General features: G+C 35.6%; 1 protein-coding gene across 1 annotated transcript in view; it reads left to right on the forward strand.

Annotated features, from left to right (window-relative positions):
- The window catches only part of LOC106469475 (platelet glycoprotein 4-like), a 43,639-nt gene that overhangs the window by 16,740 nt on the left and 7,434 nt on the right, over positions 1–19,465 (forward strand). Inside the window, exon 8 of the mRNA XM_013929973.2 lies at positions 17,104–17,282. Coding sequence (XP_013785427.2) covers positions 17,104–17,282 — 179 coding nt within the window. The remainder of the gene's footprint in view (positions 1–17,103; positions 17,283–19,465) is intronic.

The following is a 19,465-nucleotide window of genomic DNA, read 5'->3' on the forward strand; positions in this document are numbered from 1 at the left end:
AAGATTGACTGGTATGACGGGAGATTTATAGATTATATAAGATCTAGAACATTAGTACAACAAAAAAGTTATATAAGAAATGGTTGGCTGAAAATGTAAAAATTAACAGTAAGTATTTCATTAAATAAATTAAGGGTAAACAAAATGTCAGGATAGGGATATGACCCTTGAGAGATAATAAAAGGAGGCTCATATCTGATGATTATGAGATGCCTAGGTTAGTAAATTCCACTTTCTTTTAATTTTTACTAATGAAAATTTAAGCAGGGTTCCACATCATGAACAGTTGGTAGATGGAAACAAAATTATCACATTAATTCCAAGCTGGTAAAGAAAAAATACAGAAGTTTAAAGAATGTTAAAGCTCCTGGTGAGTTTTGGGTAACTTACGATTCTGTTTCGAGTTAGTGTGTGTTTTGCACTCATAGAGAGAGAAGTTATCGAGATCGTGAATCGCTGTGGTTGATAGCGTGTATTATAAAAGTTTTTAACTTTAAACTCACGAGAAATGTACTGACTGTGGAATTACTGTGTATTAAAAATTTTTATCGAGAAAGAATAAACTGGTTTAATCAATAAAGGACTTGAAGTTCCTCGGAAAGAATTTCTACCAGAAATTAACAAACAAACAGATATGTAACAAATTGGTATCAGAGAGTGGGACAGAAACGATAAAAAATGGAAATGAGAAGTGGCAAATCAAACTACAGCTTAGCAGATTTGATAGCAGCAATACAAGAACAGCAAATAAAACAAGAAGAACGAAAAAAGAAACAAAAAAGAGAGATTACAGCAGTTGTTGGAGGAAAAAGAAAAGAAACAAGAAGAGAGATTACAGCAGTGGTTTAGTGAGAAAGAAAATAAACAAAAAAAGAGACTACAGAAGTGGCAATAAAACAAGCACCAGTGGCAACTGGAACAAGAAAGAACACAAGAAGAACGAGATAAGAAACAGGAAGAATGTCTCCAACAGAAAGCCAGCATACACAAATGGAAAAGACTAGTAAATTTTAAAGTGAATTAGACACATTAAAGGACGATTTACTGTCTTTTATACACGGAGGATATATAAGTCATAGACCTAATCAACCCCAGATAACTGAAGCCCCTTCTAGACCCCGCAGCTAAATCCTAATGCAGACATCTTCAGTCCTGTCAGAAGTCACAATCCAGACGTGAGTGTCAGCAATAGGGGTGGTCTAGTATGAAGGAAGCCACAGGAATTCGATGGGAAGGCACCATGGAAAGCATATAGAGCACAATTTAAGCTCCTGGCACAATTGAATAGATGGACAGAGAAGCAGAAAGCAGTGTACCTGGCAACGAGCCTGGAGGGACAACCACTGGAAATACTTGGACAGATGACAGGCACAACTGTATAGCATTGGTAGCTGCTTTAGAAATCAGGTATGGAACTCAAACTCCGTCCAAAGTCTACAGGGCTAGGTTTAGGACTAGAGTCTGTGCTAAAGGGGATAGCCTGTAAGAGCTGGCACAGGATTTGGAAAGTGTGGCACACAAGGACTACCCAACTGCACCACCTGATGTCCTCAAGCTGTTGCTGAGGGGTCAGTTTGTAAATGCCTTGGACAGTCCATAACTGAAGATACAAGTGAAGCAAGCACACCCCTCTACTATGCAGGATGCAATGGCCAGAACTCTTGAATTCGAATCCTACGTTAAGTCCAGCACAAATGTACCAAGTTTGGCACAGTCATCAGGATTCAAAGCCAGAAAAGGGAAGCTTTCAGAAAAGTTTGAGGGACTTTGCTTGCACTGTAACAAACCTGGGCACAAGGGAGCTCAATGCCGGCAACTTCAACACAGGAAAGATGCCACGGCAGGACAGGCTGTTACCCATAAATGTTGTTGGAACTCTGAAGAGCAAGGACATATGAATAGCCAGTGAAAGAAGATTACTACCAATAAGTCAGCTTCGAGAAACCAGTAAAGGTTGGTGTTGAGGGACGCCCACATACCCCCATTGTGAAAGTCCTAACAGCTAAGTGTAAAATAGCAAGCACACATAGTGTCTACGCGACAGTAAAGCTGGATGGTCAAAAGTGCAACTTTGTCATAGATTCTGCATCTCAGCAATCCCTTGTGATTTTCAAGGTGCTAGATCACAAAGGAGTACCAGAAGCTCTGTGGTGTGACAGGACATTATGCAAGGTTGTGGGGACCAGTCTGGGTAACTATTGAGCTCATAGGCATGAAGGACAGACACAAAGTATACTTGGCTGACATTGAAGACCAATGCATATAACGGTTGGACTACTTACTACCGAAGAAATATGTGGTTATCTTTGATAAAATGACATTTGGGAAAAACAAAGCCAAATTCTGGTAAGAGTTGCTGCATCTGTTGATTTCTGTGTCACAGCACTTAAGAGTCAACTACAATTCCCCCTATGTCAGAGAAGATAATTTCGGGTAGAATAAAAGAACATCTCCAAGGAAGACTGATGGCTGTGGAAACAATTGAAACCCCATCCAGGCCAACATACGTGAGGATTGGAAGGTCACTTGTGGCAGGTCATCAAATAGTACTCATAACAGTGGCTAATTTCTGTAAATGTGAGCAGAAGCTTAAGGAAGGGGCATTGTTGGGTGTGTGCCAGGAGGTATAACTAATCATCGTTAATGCAAGAAATACAACGATAAAGAAAGGAAATCCTCTCCCAGAACATTTAATTGATCTCTCTTAGAATAGTGTAGTCCATTTGTCATCATCATAGGCTCTTCAGGTTAGAGAACTCTTGGTGAATTATGAAGAAATCTTTTCAAAAGGAGATCATGACTTTGGCTGCACAGACCTTGTGGAGCACAGAATAAACACAGGCAATCATCGTCCAATAAAGATACCTCTGAGGAGAATAGCTCTGGCAAAGCGACAAAAGAAGAAGAAGGTCATGGATGGCCTAATTAAAGGGGGATAGTCAAAAAATCAGATAGTCCCTGGTCAGCTCCCGTTGTGTTAGTCCAGAAGAAAGATAAAACCCAACGTTTTTGTGTGGACTTCAGGGCTCTTAACAGTATAATCGAAAAGGACTCATACCCACTGCCAAGAATTGATGATACTCTTGATGCCCTAAGTGGAGCCAGGTGGTTTTCAACCCTGGACTTAAAGTCTCGTTTCCATCAAGTGAAATCGTCTGAAGCAGATTATGACCAAGGTCTCTGGAAATACTGTGTGATGCCATTCGGGCTAAGCAATGCTCCAGCAACATTTGAGAGGCTGATGGGAAGATTACTGAAAGGCCTACAATGGAGGATAGCCCTAGTGTACCTGGATTATGTCATAGTGTTTGCAGCAACATTTGATGAAGAAGCATCCCGGCTAGAGGAAGTATTCAAGTGTTTGAAAGCAGCAAACCTTAAACTCCATCCCTAGAAAACCCACTTGTTCCAGAAAGATGTGCTTTACTTGGGTCAATTTGTAAGTGAGCATGGCGTGCGAATTGGAGGAGTGTTGTCTCAGAAAGTGGGCGAAAACGAACATGTGGTGGCCTACTTCAGTAGGGTCCTGAGTAGACTAGAGAGGAACTACTGTGTAACATGGACAGAACTCCTTGCTATAGTAAAGAGTCTGACATATTTCCATCTTTTCCTCTATGGTGCCAGATTTACCATCAAGACAGACCATGCTGCATTACGCTGATTAAGATCATTAAAGAACCCAGATGAACAACTGGCACGTTGGATCGGAAAAACAGACCAGTATAATTATGATATTGAATACAGAGAAGGAAAATCTCATGGAAATGCCGATGGACTGAGCCGAAGAACCTGCAAAAATGACTGCAGACATTGCTGCAAAAGAGAGGTTGAACTAACCAGATGCCATCAAGCTGAAGTCAAAGTGACTGAAGGAGTTTTTTTTAAATTTGTAACCAAAATATCATTATTCCTTATCTCCATATGCACCTAATTGAACCTAATAGAGCAATGATCACTTACACCCAGATGTTCCCCAACTGGTGAAGAAAGCCACCCTGAAAAGTTTCCAAAAACATTTCTCCCTCATGGTTTGATTCTAGAATTTTCCAATCTGTATGCCTGAAATTAAATTCACCCATAATTATGACTTCATTAACAGCTGAAATCATAATATCCTACACTGAGAGTTGTTTATTTTGTGCAGATGAAGTATCTATATTTATTACAGATTATGGTATGTAACATTCGAGATGAGACTTGTTTATTTACTTTTGTAGGTGAAGTATCTATATTTACAACACATTATGGGACATAACATTCTACACTGAGACTTGTTTATTTACTTTTGTAGGTGAAGTATCTATATTTACTACATATTATGGTATATAACATTCTACATTGAGACTTTCTTTACGTTTTTGCCTATGATATGCAATTGTAGTAGTTCTTATTGCTTGCTGTCATGGATTACATATGGAAAGTGGTCGCTTGCAGATACATTAATGCAATATTCCAGAGTTTTAATGGTTGTTCTTGAGTGTATTCAGACAGTGTATTCAGATAAACACATTCTAAACCGTATGCAATCAGTGCTTTCTAAACATTTAGAAAAAAAGAAATAATATTAATATGTAAGTTTAATTAAATATCACAGTTGAATCTTTATAATATTTAGGCCTGTTTCACAACATAAATAACATCCAGATATAGAAGATGGTGTGGTGAACATAAGTGAATTGTCTCTTTGTTTATTTTCTTCTTGGTGGAAGTTTTCTATGCTATCGTCAACTCTCCGATCATCACTGAACTGGGAATATCATATTACGATGAATTTGGTTGCCAATATTAAGAAATTTCATATTTCCATAGTCAAACTAGACTAAGTGTTTATATTCTTCCTTTCAGGCCTGAATACATGTGTAACTATTCAAATAATGTAAGGGCTTCAGCTTTGTGGCAGAATAACCTCAGTTCAAGGAACTGCATTACACCTGATTTACATAAAAGAAGTTACGATTTATTCATTATTTATATTAACCAATAAAGCTGAAGAGTGGTTTGTTTCGTTCACTTATTATTTCTGCTCAATCCAAATCTAGTGTATCATATTCTCTGGTTTGAGAAAATGCTCAGTTCTGTCCAAGGATAAACTGCTAATATAGATTGCTAGCCAAGGATACACTGCTAATATAAATTGCTAGCCAAGGATACACTGACACACCGAAGAGCTTTATCTAAAGATAAACTGAAATACTGAGAATTCCAGATTAGGATCAACCGAGATACTGTGAAGTTCTGTCCAAAAATGCACTGATAATATAGATTTCAGTCCAAGGATAAAGTGAGATGCTCTAAAGTTCGATCCAAAGATAAACTGTGATACTGCAGAGTTTTGTCCAAAGATAATCTGAAATAGTATGGAGTTCTAGCCAAGGATACTATGTGGTTCTGGACTAATGTAGAGTTATGTCTGAGAATAAACCGAAATACTGTATAGTTCTGTCTGGAGATAAACTGAGATACTGTGGAGTTCTGTCAAAATAATAAAATGATAATACTGATTGCTGTTCAAGAATAAACTGAGATACTGTTGAGTTCTTTCCAAGAATAAACTGAGACACTATATAGCATTCTGTCCAAAAATAAACTGATATTATAACTTGTTGTCCAATAATAATAAACTGTTAATATAGGTTGCTGTTTAAAGATATATTCAGATACTGCAGAGCTCTGTCCAACTTAAACTGAGATACTAAAGAATTCTGTGATGGATAAATTCAAATACTGTAGAATTCTATTCAATGATATACTGAGATATTGCAGAATTCTATCCAAGTATAAACTGATAATATAGAATGCTGTCCAAAAATAAACTCAGATACTGTTGAGTTCTGTCCAAGGATAAACTGAGGTATAGTTGAGATTTATCCAAAGATAAACTGAGATATAGTTGAGATTTATCCAAAGATAAACTGAGATATAGTTGAGATTTATCCAAAGACAAACTAATAATATAGATTGCTGTCCAAAGATAAATTGAGATACTGCAGAGTTTTTCCAAAGATAAACTAAGTTACTGTGGAGTAACTGTCCAAGTTACTGTCCAAGGATAATTTGAGATATGGTTTAGTTCTGACAAAGGATAAACAGATATTATAGATTGCTGTACAAGGATAAACTGAAATACTGTGGAGTTCTGTCCAAGGAAAAACTGAACAACAAGGTGAATTGAAAGTTGTATCATATGCTAGTCGTAGCTTTATCAGATGTTGAGAAGCGCTATTCTCAAATTAAAAAAAGAGCCATTATCGCGTGTTTTGGTGTGTGAACGCTTTCATTTGTATTTGTACAGGATTTCGTTGGAGTTGATAATGGGTCATAAACCGCTTGAGTTCACGAAAATCAAAGCCCTGACTTTGCTTTTGCAACCTTATTCTTTCACTGTACGGTCAACAGAATAACACAGGCTCATTGTCTCGGTAGTCGCAAAACAACATTGTAGATAACTCATGGAATGTTGCGGAAGAGTATATTTATTTCGTTGCGAAATCTGCACTATTCACAAATCGCCAAGTAGAACAAATATGTGCTGATGATCCATATTTAACTAATTTGTGGACATATATCCAAGCAGGTACACTCATTCATGCTACAGATAGCGTAAGATTGATATACAAGATGGTATTTCCTCATCTAACGTTTTTTGGGTTAGTTAGTATTACGTGGTACTAAATTAGTTATGCCTCAAAAGTTACATTTTAGTGCATGAAGGCCATTAGGGCATTGTTACGACTAAATCCAGGTTATAAGAAAAAGTATGGTGGCCTCGTATGGATAAACAAGTTGAAAATAGATGTAAAAACTTGCCATTAATGTCAGTTTGTCAAAATCAGAACCATTACAGATTACTCCTTTGCCAGAGCATCCTTAACAACGTGTAAGAGCAGATTTATTAGAACCATTTTCACCTGAAGAAAGTATTCTTGTAGTTGTAGACTATTATAGCCGTTATTTGGAGCTATCTCTCATTAAATCTATTACTACGGAGAAAGTTCTAGATAATTTGAATAGTATGTTTGCACGTCACGGTCTTCCAGACAGACAAGGGAAAACAGTTTACGTCAAATGCTTTTATAACATATAGGACAGATCATGGAATAAGACACAAAAGAGTGACTTCACTGTTCCCATTAGCTAGCGGAGAAATGGAAAGACAAAATCAAACAATTTTGAAAGTCATACGAACAGCACATGCTAGTGATAACTGTAAATGTTCATTAAATATATTTCTGTTTGCTTATTGTAGCACACCACATACGACGACTGGAAAGTCACCAGCCGAATTCTTGTTTAATAACCAGCTTAGCACTAAGTTATCTCAAGTTAACACGTATGTGACAAAAGAAAAAAGGAAAAGTTAAATGCTGACAAGTTGAGGGGTAGAGAGTCAAATATTAGGGTAAGTGACAAAGTTTTACTGCAACAGTAAAAGACAGACACCACAAACTTTAAACAAGAGGGATTCAAGCCACGTCAGGAAGCTTGTAGAACCACAGCAAACTTCAGTCACTACTTACCGTCGTGATCCAACACCAACGATCTTAAGGTAACGAGAGTCGTCACCAACATCATCGTTGCGGATTCCAATATCAATGGCAATACCAACATGAAGTCCTTTGCTAATGATGTTATTAGCATGTGCTTCTTCACCTACATCATCAGAAGTCATTCAGTCAGGCCCACCACGACAGCCACATCACCTCAATAGCTACTCTGGTCGTCACGAGTTTCCAGTCAATCAGGCAGATACCAAGCACAGTAGTTCTGTTTCTTGCACCATTTGGTGTATATAATTATTTTTGTTGTTGCTGTTATTTAAACAGAGTGTAGGTGAATCACTGCACTGTATTTGTGTTTATTATGATGTAAAAACACTACTGCTCTACCACTACAACCAAATCATTCCAGGAGTCTTTTCATGTTAAAATAAAAATCAAAAATCAAAAGAAAAAAAAAGGGGGATGTAATAACTACATTGTTATTATTTATTTATGTTTTTCTTTCGTACCAATTATGCAAAAAAAATCTTGTTTGCGCTACTAGTGCCACTTGTGCTCATATAATAGTTTTCTGCCGAGTTAGTTAGTTATGAAGTTAAAATGGCCCACTGGGCTCACATCACAGATTACTTGGATTGTGTTTGGATTAAAATATGCCCAAAGTTCTTGTCGATTTTAACGCATTGAACTACTACTGCTGCTAGTCACCCCAAACAAACCAAACATTTTTTTGTGAGTTAACCTATGCAATGATTCAAGTGCAGCTAAACCAGGAATATAGCGAACACTGAAATCTACTAAACCTAGAAAACTACGGATTTCCGCTGGCTTTTCTCAAATTTTCATGTATTTGACAGCTTCAACACGAGTAGTGGTTGGACCAATACCTTTCTCAGCTAACACGTGTTCGGTGAACACGAGCTGTAAAAATCGAGACTGCGATTTATCTTTGTTTAGGGTAAATCATTTCTCTTTAAGATGGCATAAAACTTTTAAGCCTCTGATCATGCTCACCATGAGTATGCCAGTATATAATAATACCCCCTGAGATATTCTCAGCACTTTCATATCCATGCAAAGTTTCCTTAATGATGTGCTGATAAATTTAGGGAGCCAAGCAAATACCGAACATAAGTCGTTTATAATGACAGACCTTTGTGAAACACAAATATTGTGAATTTCTCGCTGAACTCGATCTGATGATACAGAGATCTATTTTACTGTCGCGCTGTTCATGTTGTGCAACACCCCCATCTGCTGTTGGGATCCAATGTCTATCATGATGCACTGTCTCATTAGCTCTCCGCATATCTAAACATAGCCTTGTCTCGCACGACAATCACTGGACTAATCTATGGATACTTTCTCGATTATATCCTTCTAACTCATTGAATTTTTTCTTCTACTTTCTGACGCAAACTAAAGGGAATTTTATGGATTGGTTGTTCTAGAGACATCAAGGTGTAGATCTAATTGATAATCTCTTAATTTACCGATGTCTCTGAAAGCTTCGGGGTATTTACTCATAATGGTGCCAATGTTCGACTCCGTGCTGATGGATAGACAGTGTTGATAACCCATGCTAAACACACCTAATTGTAGCACAGTGTTGCTGCCTAACAAAGATTGACTAGCACCTTTAGCTAAGAAAAACGCAGTTCTGATCACTTTGCTATTTTCAGGTTTAACAGAATTATCTGCAGTGAATTTTTTCAATCTGGGTTTTACTTCAATACAAACAGAGGTTTTTGTGAGCAACGTGGGATGTATATGTAATACCACGTTGTCTGAAATAATTCCAGACACTTTCATTTGCAACATTACAACTCACGCACGAGTCTATAAGCATTGTCAGGGGATCTCCATCAACTACGAATCCTGTAGTGACTGTATTGTTATTACTATACGACAAAACAAAAACACATTTTCTGACGACTCTGTGCCATCACACAAATCATAATCAGTCATATAATTCACCTTTTTATTGCAAATCTTATCTTTAGCCATGTGGCAATCGCGAGCTATGTGATACGCATAACCACAGCAATAACAACGAACCGGTGGCCTTCCCTTGGCACCAAGTTCTATTTTACGTATTGTAGTTCAACAGTACCTTTATATACTGTGCTTATCACGCGAGCTCATGACTTGTACACAAATGTTATGTTCTAGTCAAGCTGCCTGCTGGTATCCTATTTCTGCTGCTCAACCGATCTCCATATTCACATGGTAAAGCTAAGTGTCTAAGACGAGTGACATAACTATCAATATTTCAGCCATTTTGCTGAACAGTTTGTTACATCACGTGTATTTCAAATGCACTATTCCTTAGCGGCTCAAAATAAGAGTTAACTTACGCAATGCTGCCTGGTAGGTACCTCCCATGTCTGTGAAGGTAGAGAAAATGTTGTGGCACTCAGGTCCGATTACATGGAGAATCAAAACCCTTTTTTTTTGCCATACATAACGCCCGTTGCAGTTAAATAATAGGTGAAGTGCTCTTTTCAGCACTTCCACCGTTGAGAAATACTACTTTGGTTCAAGCAGTCGAAAGGTTAATGAGAAGTCAAATTTAATATTCTTGACATAATCGGCTGGAAAGTCGAATCCCATTCTCGTCGCCAAATGTAATGTTTCTAAATAAAGACCCTCACACACTATATTCAGCTCTTGGCATTTATCTCTCAATAACTAACTAACTCGGCAGAAAACTGTATTATATAAGCACAAGTAGTGCTGGTAGCACAAGTTTTTTTGCACAATTGGTATAGAAGAAAAACATGAATAAAATACAAAATAATAATGCAGATAGTACAAAACTGATTGCTGTTCTAGGATAAACTGAGATACTGCAGAGTTTTTTTGAAAGATATATTGAAATACTGATGAGTTCTGTCCAAGGATAAAATGATGATATAGATTGCTGTTCAAGAACAAACTGACATACTACAGAGTCTATCCAAAGATAAACTAAGATACTGAAAAGCTCTATCGAAAGATAAACAGATAATATAGATTGTTGTTCAAGGATAAACAGAGATACTGTAGAGTTCTATCCAATGATAAAGTGATACTGCAGAGTTCTGGTCAAAGATAAACTGATAATATTAATTGATGTCCAATGATAAACTGATAATATATAATGCTGTCCAAGGGTAAATTCAGATACTGCAGAGTTCTGTCCAAGGATATAATGATACATTGTAGACTTCTGTCCGAAGATAAACTGATAATATAGATTGCTGTCCAAGAATAAACTGAGATACTGGAGAGTTGTTTTCGAAGATAAACTGATAATACAGATTCCTATCCAAGGATAAATTCAGATACTGCAGAGCTCTGTCCAATGATAAAATGATATACTGTAGGGCTATGTCCAATAATAAATTGAGACACTGCACAGTTATATTCAATGATAAACTGAAATTTTCCAGAAGTCGGTCCAAGGATAAACTGAGATGCTGCAGAATTCTGTGAATGATAAATTAAGATACTGCAGAATTCTATAAAATATAAACTGAGATACAAATGAGCTCTGTCCAAAGATAAATTGAGATATGGTTGAATTTTATTAAAGAATAAATAGATAATGTAGATTGGGGTCCAAGTCCAAACTGAAAATATTGTCGATTTTTGTCCAAAAATAAGCTGGATTACTGTGACGTTCTGTCCATGGACAAATTGAGATAATATAGGGTTCTGTCCGAGGATAAATTACGATATTGTGGAGTTTTGTCCAAAAATAAACTGATAATACTGATTGCTTTGGAGGATAAACTGAGATACTGTTAAGTTTTTTTCCAATGATACACTAAGATACAGCAGAGTTTTGTCTAAAGATAAACTGTGATACTGTAGTGTTCTGTCCAAGGGTATACTGAGGTACTGTAGAGTTTTGTTTGAAGATAAACTGATAATATAGATTGCTGTCTAAGGATAAACTGCAATACTGTACAGTTCTGTCGAAAGATAAACTGATAATATGGGTTACTGTCCAAATATAAATTCAAATACTGCAGAGTTCTCTCTAAAATAAACTGAAATACTGCTGATTTTTCTAAAGGATATATTCAGATACTGTAGAGTTCTGTACAAGGATATACTGAGATACTGTAAAGTTTTGTTAAAAGATAAAATGATAATATAGATTGCTGTCCAAGGATAAGGTGAGATAATGCAGAGTTTTGTCCAAAGACAAACTGAAATACTGCGGAGTTCTGTCCAAAGATAATTTGACATATGGCAGAATTCTGACGAAGGATAAACAGATAATATAGATGCTGTCCAAGGATAAAATGAGATGCTATCGATTTTTGTCCAATGACAAACTGAAATACTGTGGAGTTCTACTCATGGACAAACTGAGATACTTTAAAGTTCTATCGGAGGATAAACTGAGATATTGTGGAGTTCTGTCCAAATAATAAACTGACAATAATGATTGCTGTTCAAGGATCAGTTCAGATACTGCTGAGTTCTATCCAAGTATAAACTCATAATATAGAATGCTGTTCAAAGATGAACTGAGATACTGCAGAGCTCTGTCCAAGGATAAACAGATGACATGAACTGCTGTCCAAGTATAAAATGAGATACTAAAGAGTTCTGTACAAACATAAACTGAGATACTGAAGGGTTTTCTCTAAAGATAAACCGAGATCTGTTGAGATAAACTAATAATACAGATTGCTATCCAAAGATAAATTGAGATACTACAGAGTTTTATCCCAGGATAAACTAAGGTATTGTGGAGTTTTGTCCAAAGATAATTTGAGATATGGTTGAGTTCTGACGAAGGATAAACAGATAATATAGATTGTTGTCCAAAGGATAAAGTGATATATTGTAGAGTTCTGTCAAAAGAATAAACTGATAACACTGATTGCTGTTCAAGGGTAAACTGAGATACTTTGAAGTTTTGTCTAAAGGTAGACTGGGACACTGTAGAGTTCTGCAGAAGGATACACTGAGATACTGTTGAGTTCTGTCCAAGGATAAACTGATGATACAGATTGCTGTACAAAGATAAATTGAGTTACTGCAGTGTTCTTTCTAAAGATAAACTGATAATATAGATTGATAGCCAAGAATAAACTGAGAAACTGCGGAGTTTTGTGGAAGGATATACTGAGATACTGTGGAGTTATTTCAAAGAATAAACTTAAAGAGTGTTGAGTTCTGTCCAAAGAAAACCTGATGATATAGATTGCTGTCCAAGGATAAACTGGGATATTGCATAGTTGTGTTCAAAGATACATTGATAATATACATTGCTGTCCAATAATAAACTGAAATACTGTTGAGTTCTCTCCAAGGTCAAACTGGGATACTGCAAAGATCAGTCCAAAGATAAACTTAGATATTGCAGAGTTCTATCCAAGTATAAACTGAGATGCCGTGAAGTTCTATCCAAAGATAAAGTGATAACAGATATTGCTTTCCAAGAATAAGCTGATATATTGAATAGTTCTGTTCAAAGATAAAGTGATAATACATTTTGCTATCCAATAATACACTGAGATATTGAATAGTTCTGTTCAAAGATAAATTGATAATATACATTGCTGTCCAATAATAAACTGAAATACTGTTGAGTTCTGTCCAAAAACAAACTGAGATACTGCAAAGATCAGTCCAAAGATAAGTTTAGATATTGCAGAGTTTTGTCCAAGGATAAACTGAGATGCTGTGAAATTCTATCCAAAGATATAGTGATAATATATATTGCAAGTCAAGGATAAACTGAGATACTAAAGAGTTGTTTCCAAGGATAAACTGATAATATAGATTGCTTTCCAAGGACAAACTGAGATACTGCAGAGTTCTGTACAAAAACAAAACTGATAATATACGTTGCTATTCAAGTATAAACTGAGATACTACAGAGTCTATCCAAAGATAAATTCAGATACAGAAGAGCTCTGTCTAAAAATGAACTAAGGTGCTTTGAAGTTCAGTTCAATGATAAACTGATAATAAAAATTGCTGTCCAAGGATAAACTGAGATACTGTTGAGTTCTGCCCAAAGGTTAAATGATAATATAGATTGCAAGCAATGATAAACTGAGATACTCCATAGTTCTGTCTAAGGATAAACTGCTAATATAGATTACTGTTCAAGGATAAACTGAAATGCTGGAAAGTTCTGTTCAAGGATAAACTGATAATAAAAATTGCTCTCCAAGGATAAACTGAGATACTGTTGAGGCAAAGTTTTGGCAGTTCATACAAATATGTACACAAGAAATGGGACAAAATTGACATTGATTTCTGAAGAAGCCTTATCTCATGGATAAGTACAATGCCATTATTAAAAAGTAGGAAAACTGGTTTTATATCTCAAAGTCTTAACAATAGATTTATTGCAAAAATAACCATGTTGATTTCAGGCCTAAGCTTATGAATCAAAAGACTCTTATATACGGAGGTTTTGTTCAACATTGACCCTTATAAGGATCTTAAGCAACTTAGAATGTCATATTCTACTAGGGTATGTTGTAATGTACTTGACTTTGTGGTTGATATGAAGATGGCGTGTTCTTCAATTCGTGTTTCTAGTTTCTTTTTTTTTGTAGAACCAATATAGCCTTGCTGACAGTGAAGACAATTCAATTGATAAACTACTAACGATAACTGTAATTTGGTCTTTAAATTTAAAGGAAATCGTATGCGACTATTAGATTTAAACACAAAGCTAAATTGCATCTGTGGGTATACCCTTCGGATAATCTGTTTTAATTAACTGATTTTTAATAATTAAATAATATTTACGCATAAATGGTAAACTGATAACGAGAGGGTATTTAGAACAGCTGTTGGAGTTACTGTATAAAAACTTCGCTTATTTAAATAAGTGAGAAGTATTCTGTTAATCATAAAATATGGAAACATATTTTTGCATTAAAAAAAATCCTTGATGTTAATAAGTACTATATGCATTACTATGCATGTATCAGGTGATTTATACCCATAGTGAAATAATATTTTAACTAAATTTTCTTTAAAACATTTGGAATAAATCTTTCAAAATTAAAATATAAACCTGCGAATGTTTTTTGTGGTAAATTTCACATTCAAAGTATCCATTATTATAACTAATTAAGGAAGTTTGTAAACCTGCTGATGTTCCACAGTAAACTCTATGCTGTTTAGATATTGAATAAATTGATCAGAGTACTTAAAGATGGAAAAGGTATCCTAAACGTACCTACGATAGTAAAAAGGAGTAAAATGTTTCAGGAAATTTTCAAACCATTGTTTTTAATGAAAACATAAAAATAAGTTGGCTAAAGACGGCGTAAGTCTCGATCGAATAGCACTACCGTCGGCCTGATCATAAAGCTGTCGATTCAACAAAAAACTGAGACTCTGTAGTAGCAAAGTTCATAAGTCTTAAAAAGATTTGGGATGAACATTTGATTGGAGTTGTCATTATAAACCAAATCAGCACTTAATGTATTGCCTCTTCTGACGGTAAATTTGTGTATAGTGATTCGATGTCAAAACTGGCACAGTGCACAGAGTTTTAAGAGAAATCTATTCAAAGCGTGGTTGTAAGTTTCAATGTTCGGTAAGGGACATTGTTCTTTATGAATCATTAAATTCATCAGGATGACTTTCTGGTGGTCTAACATTCCAATACTGTTGTTCACTAAGAGTATTTTCTTTCTTTAATTTCAATAAAAACTCATGAAATTTAGCTTCCCTTTAATCAGTAGTATCTTTCACAAATTTAATTACTGTTTCTTCTGCTTTTTTATTGCAGCAGATTTACTTTTGTCTGGTTTAGAAATAACAGTACTATTATTTCTACTTAAATTATTTAATTTCTTCCACAATTAGATTAGAAAAATGTTTATATCCATTATTATAATTGTTAAAACCAGTCAAAGCTATAGCATTGATCTAAGTTCGAACATTACTAAATCATTGACCAGACATATTCCAAAGTGACATTTAGCCCCAACAAACCTGCTCTTTTTTTTCCATCAATTCCCAATAGCATATACACATTTAGTTTAGTGTTTTTAGAAGCACTATTTAATATCTTTATTTTTAATTCATTTATTATGTAACTAGTGCATGATCATTAACAAAAGTTTCGCTTATCCACTTGCTTGAAAAGCTTCCAGCTCATCTTCGTCCATTAATTTTTATTTAGATTGTGTGAAACTGTTTTCCCTCTGAATATCATCCTCAATGACTCTTTTTTTTCTCCTCATTAATTATATAAATGAGAAGTTGATAGTTAAAATTAGTTTGTTTGTTTTTTATTACTTTTACAATTACTCGCGAGGTGAAATATATTCTACTCGTAAGTCGCACGTAATCAGTGGGAGATATTCTAAGCATTAATATACATTTCTGACATACTTACGAGCTGCTCACAGCATTGTTAGTTACCAAATATTATAATACACTTTAAAGTAACTCATGACTCGTAGGAGTCACACCCATCAAAAATACTCCCCAGTGACATAGCGGTATTTCTGTGGACTTACAACACTAGAAACCGGGTTTCGATACCCGTGATGGGCATAGCACACATAACCCATTGTATAACATTGTGCTTAACTGTAAACAAGTACCCATCAAATTCACGATATTGTTCGTTACTCACCAAACATTATAATGTACTTAATGGTAACTCATGACTCGTAGGAGTTACACCCATCAAATTCACGATATTGTTCGTTACTCACCAAACATTATAATGTAATTAATGGTAACTCATGACTCGTAGGAGTTACACCCATCAAATTCACGATATTTTTCGTTACTCGCCAAAAATTGTGATTTGATTAAAAGTAACTTATGATTCCTAGGAGTTACACTCGGAATAATTATTCTGATAGCACACCATTTTATAAGCAGCCACTGCGCTGAAGCATGAAGTTGAAGTAACTGTAATTTTAAAAATAATACACAATTTTAAGTATTAAATTATGTGATACAGAAGAAGTATAATCGATAATACTCACATGAAAGGTAATCACATTCTTTCATTTGAAATAGTATCAATTCGTTATCATATAAGGTAGTCACTTTGTACCGTATTAACCAATAGCTATCATAAGTGACCCAGGAATTTCCCCATCTAGCGAAATTAGGAAACACTGTTTGTCAGAATAAAAGTAGCTTAAACCCTCAAGGTGAGAACGGTACAGCCGATAACTTCTGATAAAACTAGTTATGGAGAACATGTCTAAAGAAAGTAGCAAACAACACTGTTTGTCAGAATAAAAGTAGCTTAAACCCTCACGGTGAGAACGGTAGAGCTGGTAACTTCTGATAAAAGTAGTTATGGAGAACATGTCTAAAGAAATAGCAAACAACACTGTTTGTCAGAATAAAAGTAGCTTAAACCCTCAAGGTGAGAACGGTAGAGCTGGTAACTTCTGATAAAAGTAGTTATGGAGAACATGTCTAAAGAAAGTAGCAAACAACACTGTCAGAATAAAAATAGCTCAAACCCTCAAGGTGAGAACGATACAGCTGACAACCTCTAATTATAGAAAATGTGTTTATGGATGAACATGAAAACCTTAGTTTAATTTTACACAATTGATTGTAACGGTATTGCTTTACGGTATATTTTTTTCAGGTCCTTGAACTTTGAGTATGAAAAAGAAGTTAACATTAAAGGTATAAAAACCAACCGCTTTACAATTCCTGCCCAGTTCTATGCTGCCCCAGTCGCAAATCCAGACAACCAATGCTTCTGCTCGAATAACCAAAGCTGCTTGAACGGTGGAGTTATTGAATTAACAACGTGTAAGAGAGGTAGTGTTTTCTTTTTTTAAATTGTCTCTGTTTGAACTACAACACTTTAACGAGTTTATTTGCTTTTTGAACTACAAACATCTGCTGTACAGTATCATAGGCACTTTCAAAATAAAAACCAACTCAGTTTCTCTTGTTTTCAGTTTGTTCATCTTTAAAAAAAGCGGATAACTATGTAATAAAATATAATAAATAGTTAATACCTACTATCTTTACTATCATAGTTAGTAGAAATAAAAAGTATTGAATCAAATGCAAACAACATATTTTCTGTTACTATACTGAAAATTTGAATAAATAATTGTTTCGAAAGTAAATGAATAAAATACCTTTCACGATAGTAAATATAGAATATATAGTTGATATTATTTTACATACCGACATATCCTATTATACATTATGTTGATTGAATATTAGCTCTACTCTTATCGATTGTTCATTATTATTCTCTTTGTAATGTAAGGTAGCATTCCAATTAAAGCTAAAATAAAATATGCTTGATAAACAAAGTCGGTAATATTAATTAATTACAGATACATTGAACTTATTGAAATAGTTAAGAAAAATTAATTTTTAGGTCTAATGCTTGTTCTGGGTATGACATTAGTAGTTAGGGCTGTACCCGCGCGACATGCCGCTAGAGGGCGCCACACGTGTGTCGGACTCTGGGACGGAAGGGGAGTAGGATGATGTCATCAAAGGCTATGACGTCATCGTTTCACAAATTGTCACCAGGGAACACTTTGTCATAGACAAGTGGCCATGACGTCATAGTTCCACAAAATGTCAGCAGAGGGAGCAGCTATCTAGAGAGAGGGTTGAAATTATAGTTTGATACCAGACAGACGGCTATGACATAATAGTTCTACGAAAATAGAGAACGTTTCAATATTTAATAGAATTGGTTCAAATCACTAACTTATTAGTTAATTAAATTTACTGATCATTTATACTTAAATCATCCTAAAAAGGATGCTTAACACTAATTCATTAGTTCTATACATTTCTGTACCATTTATATGTCCTAAAAATGATGCTTGTCACTAATTTATTAGTTCTATACATTTACTAACCATTTAAATGTCATGAAAAAGGACGCTTAACACTAACTTATTAATTCCATACATTTCCCGACAACTTATATTTAAGTTGTCCTAATATCATGGACAATGATATCATGGAATAATTAAAATTTACTGTTTGACTTTTTAAATATAAATCAAGTGATTATTTCAAAGATTTTCGGCGATTATTTAATAAGCAAGACAAAATATTTCATTTTACACAATATATTTTTATAGTTTTATCTCATATTTTACAAAGGTGGATGGTGTTCTATTAAAGTAAATTGTTTTTCAATGTGTCGCGACATACGACTATATCATCAATGTCAGCCAAGTATACTTTGTGTCTGTTCTTCATGCTCATGAGCTCAATAGTTACACACACTGGTCCCCACAACCTTGCATAATGTTCTGTCACACCACAGAGCTTCTGTATGGCTTCTGATACTCTTTGGGATTCAGCACCTTGACACACACACAAGGGTTTGCTGAGATGCAGAATCTATGACAAAGTTGCATCTTTGGCCATCCAGCTTTCCTGTCACATAGACACTGTGTGTGCTTGGCATTTTACACCTAGGTGTTGGGACTTTCATGATGGGGGTTGGTGAGTGTCCCTCAACACCAACCACTACTGGTCTCCTTGAGGCTGACTTGTTGGTAATATTCTTCTTACACTGGCTCTTCATATGTCCTTGCTCTCCACAGTTCCAATAATGTCTCTGGGTAGCAGCCTTTCCTGCCATGGCATCTTCCCTGTGTTGAAGTTGCCGGCATTGAGCTCTCTTGTGCCCAGGTTTGTTACAGTGCCAGCAAAGTCTCTCAAACGTCTCTGAAAGCTGCCCTTTTCTGGCCTTGAATCCCGATGACTGTACAAACCTTGGTACCTCTGTGCTGGACTTAACGTAGGATTCGAATTCAAGAGCTCTGGCCATTGCATCTTGTATAGTAGAGAGGTGTGCTTGCTTTACTTGTATCTTCAGTTGTGGACTGTCCAAGGCGTCTACAAACTGATCCTTCAGCAACAGCTGGTGGTGCAGTTGGGCAGGCTTTGTGTGCCATACTTTCCAAATCCTGTGCCAGCTTTTGCAGGCTATCCTCTTTAGCAGAGACTCTTGT

This window comes from Limulus polyphemus, unplaced genomic scaffold, assembly GCF_000517525.1.
Source record: "Limulus polyphemus unplaced genomic scaffold, Limulus_polyphemus-2.1.2 Scaffold3505, whole genome shotgun sequence".
In the NCBI taxonomy this organism is placed as follows: Eukaryota; Metazoa; Arthropoda; class Merostomata; order Xiphosura; family Limulidae; genus Limulus; species Limulus polyphemus.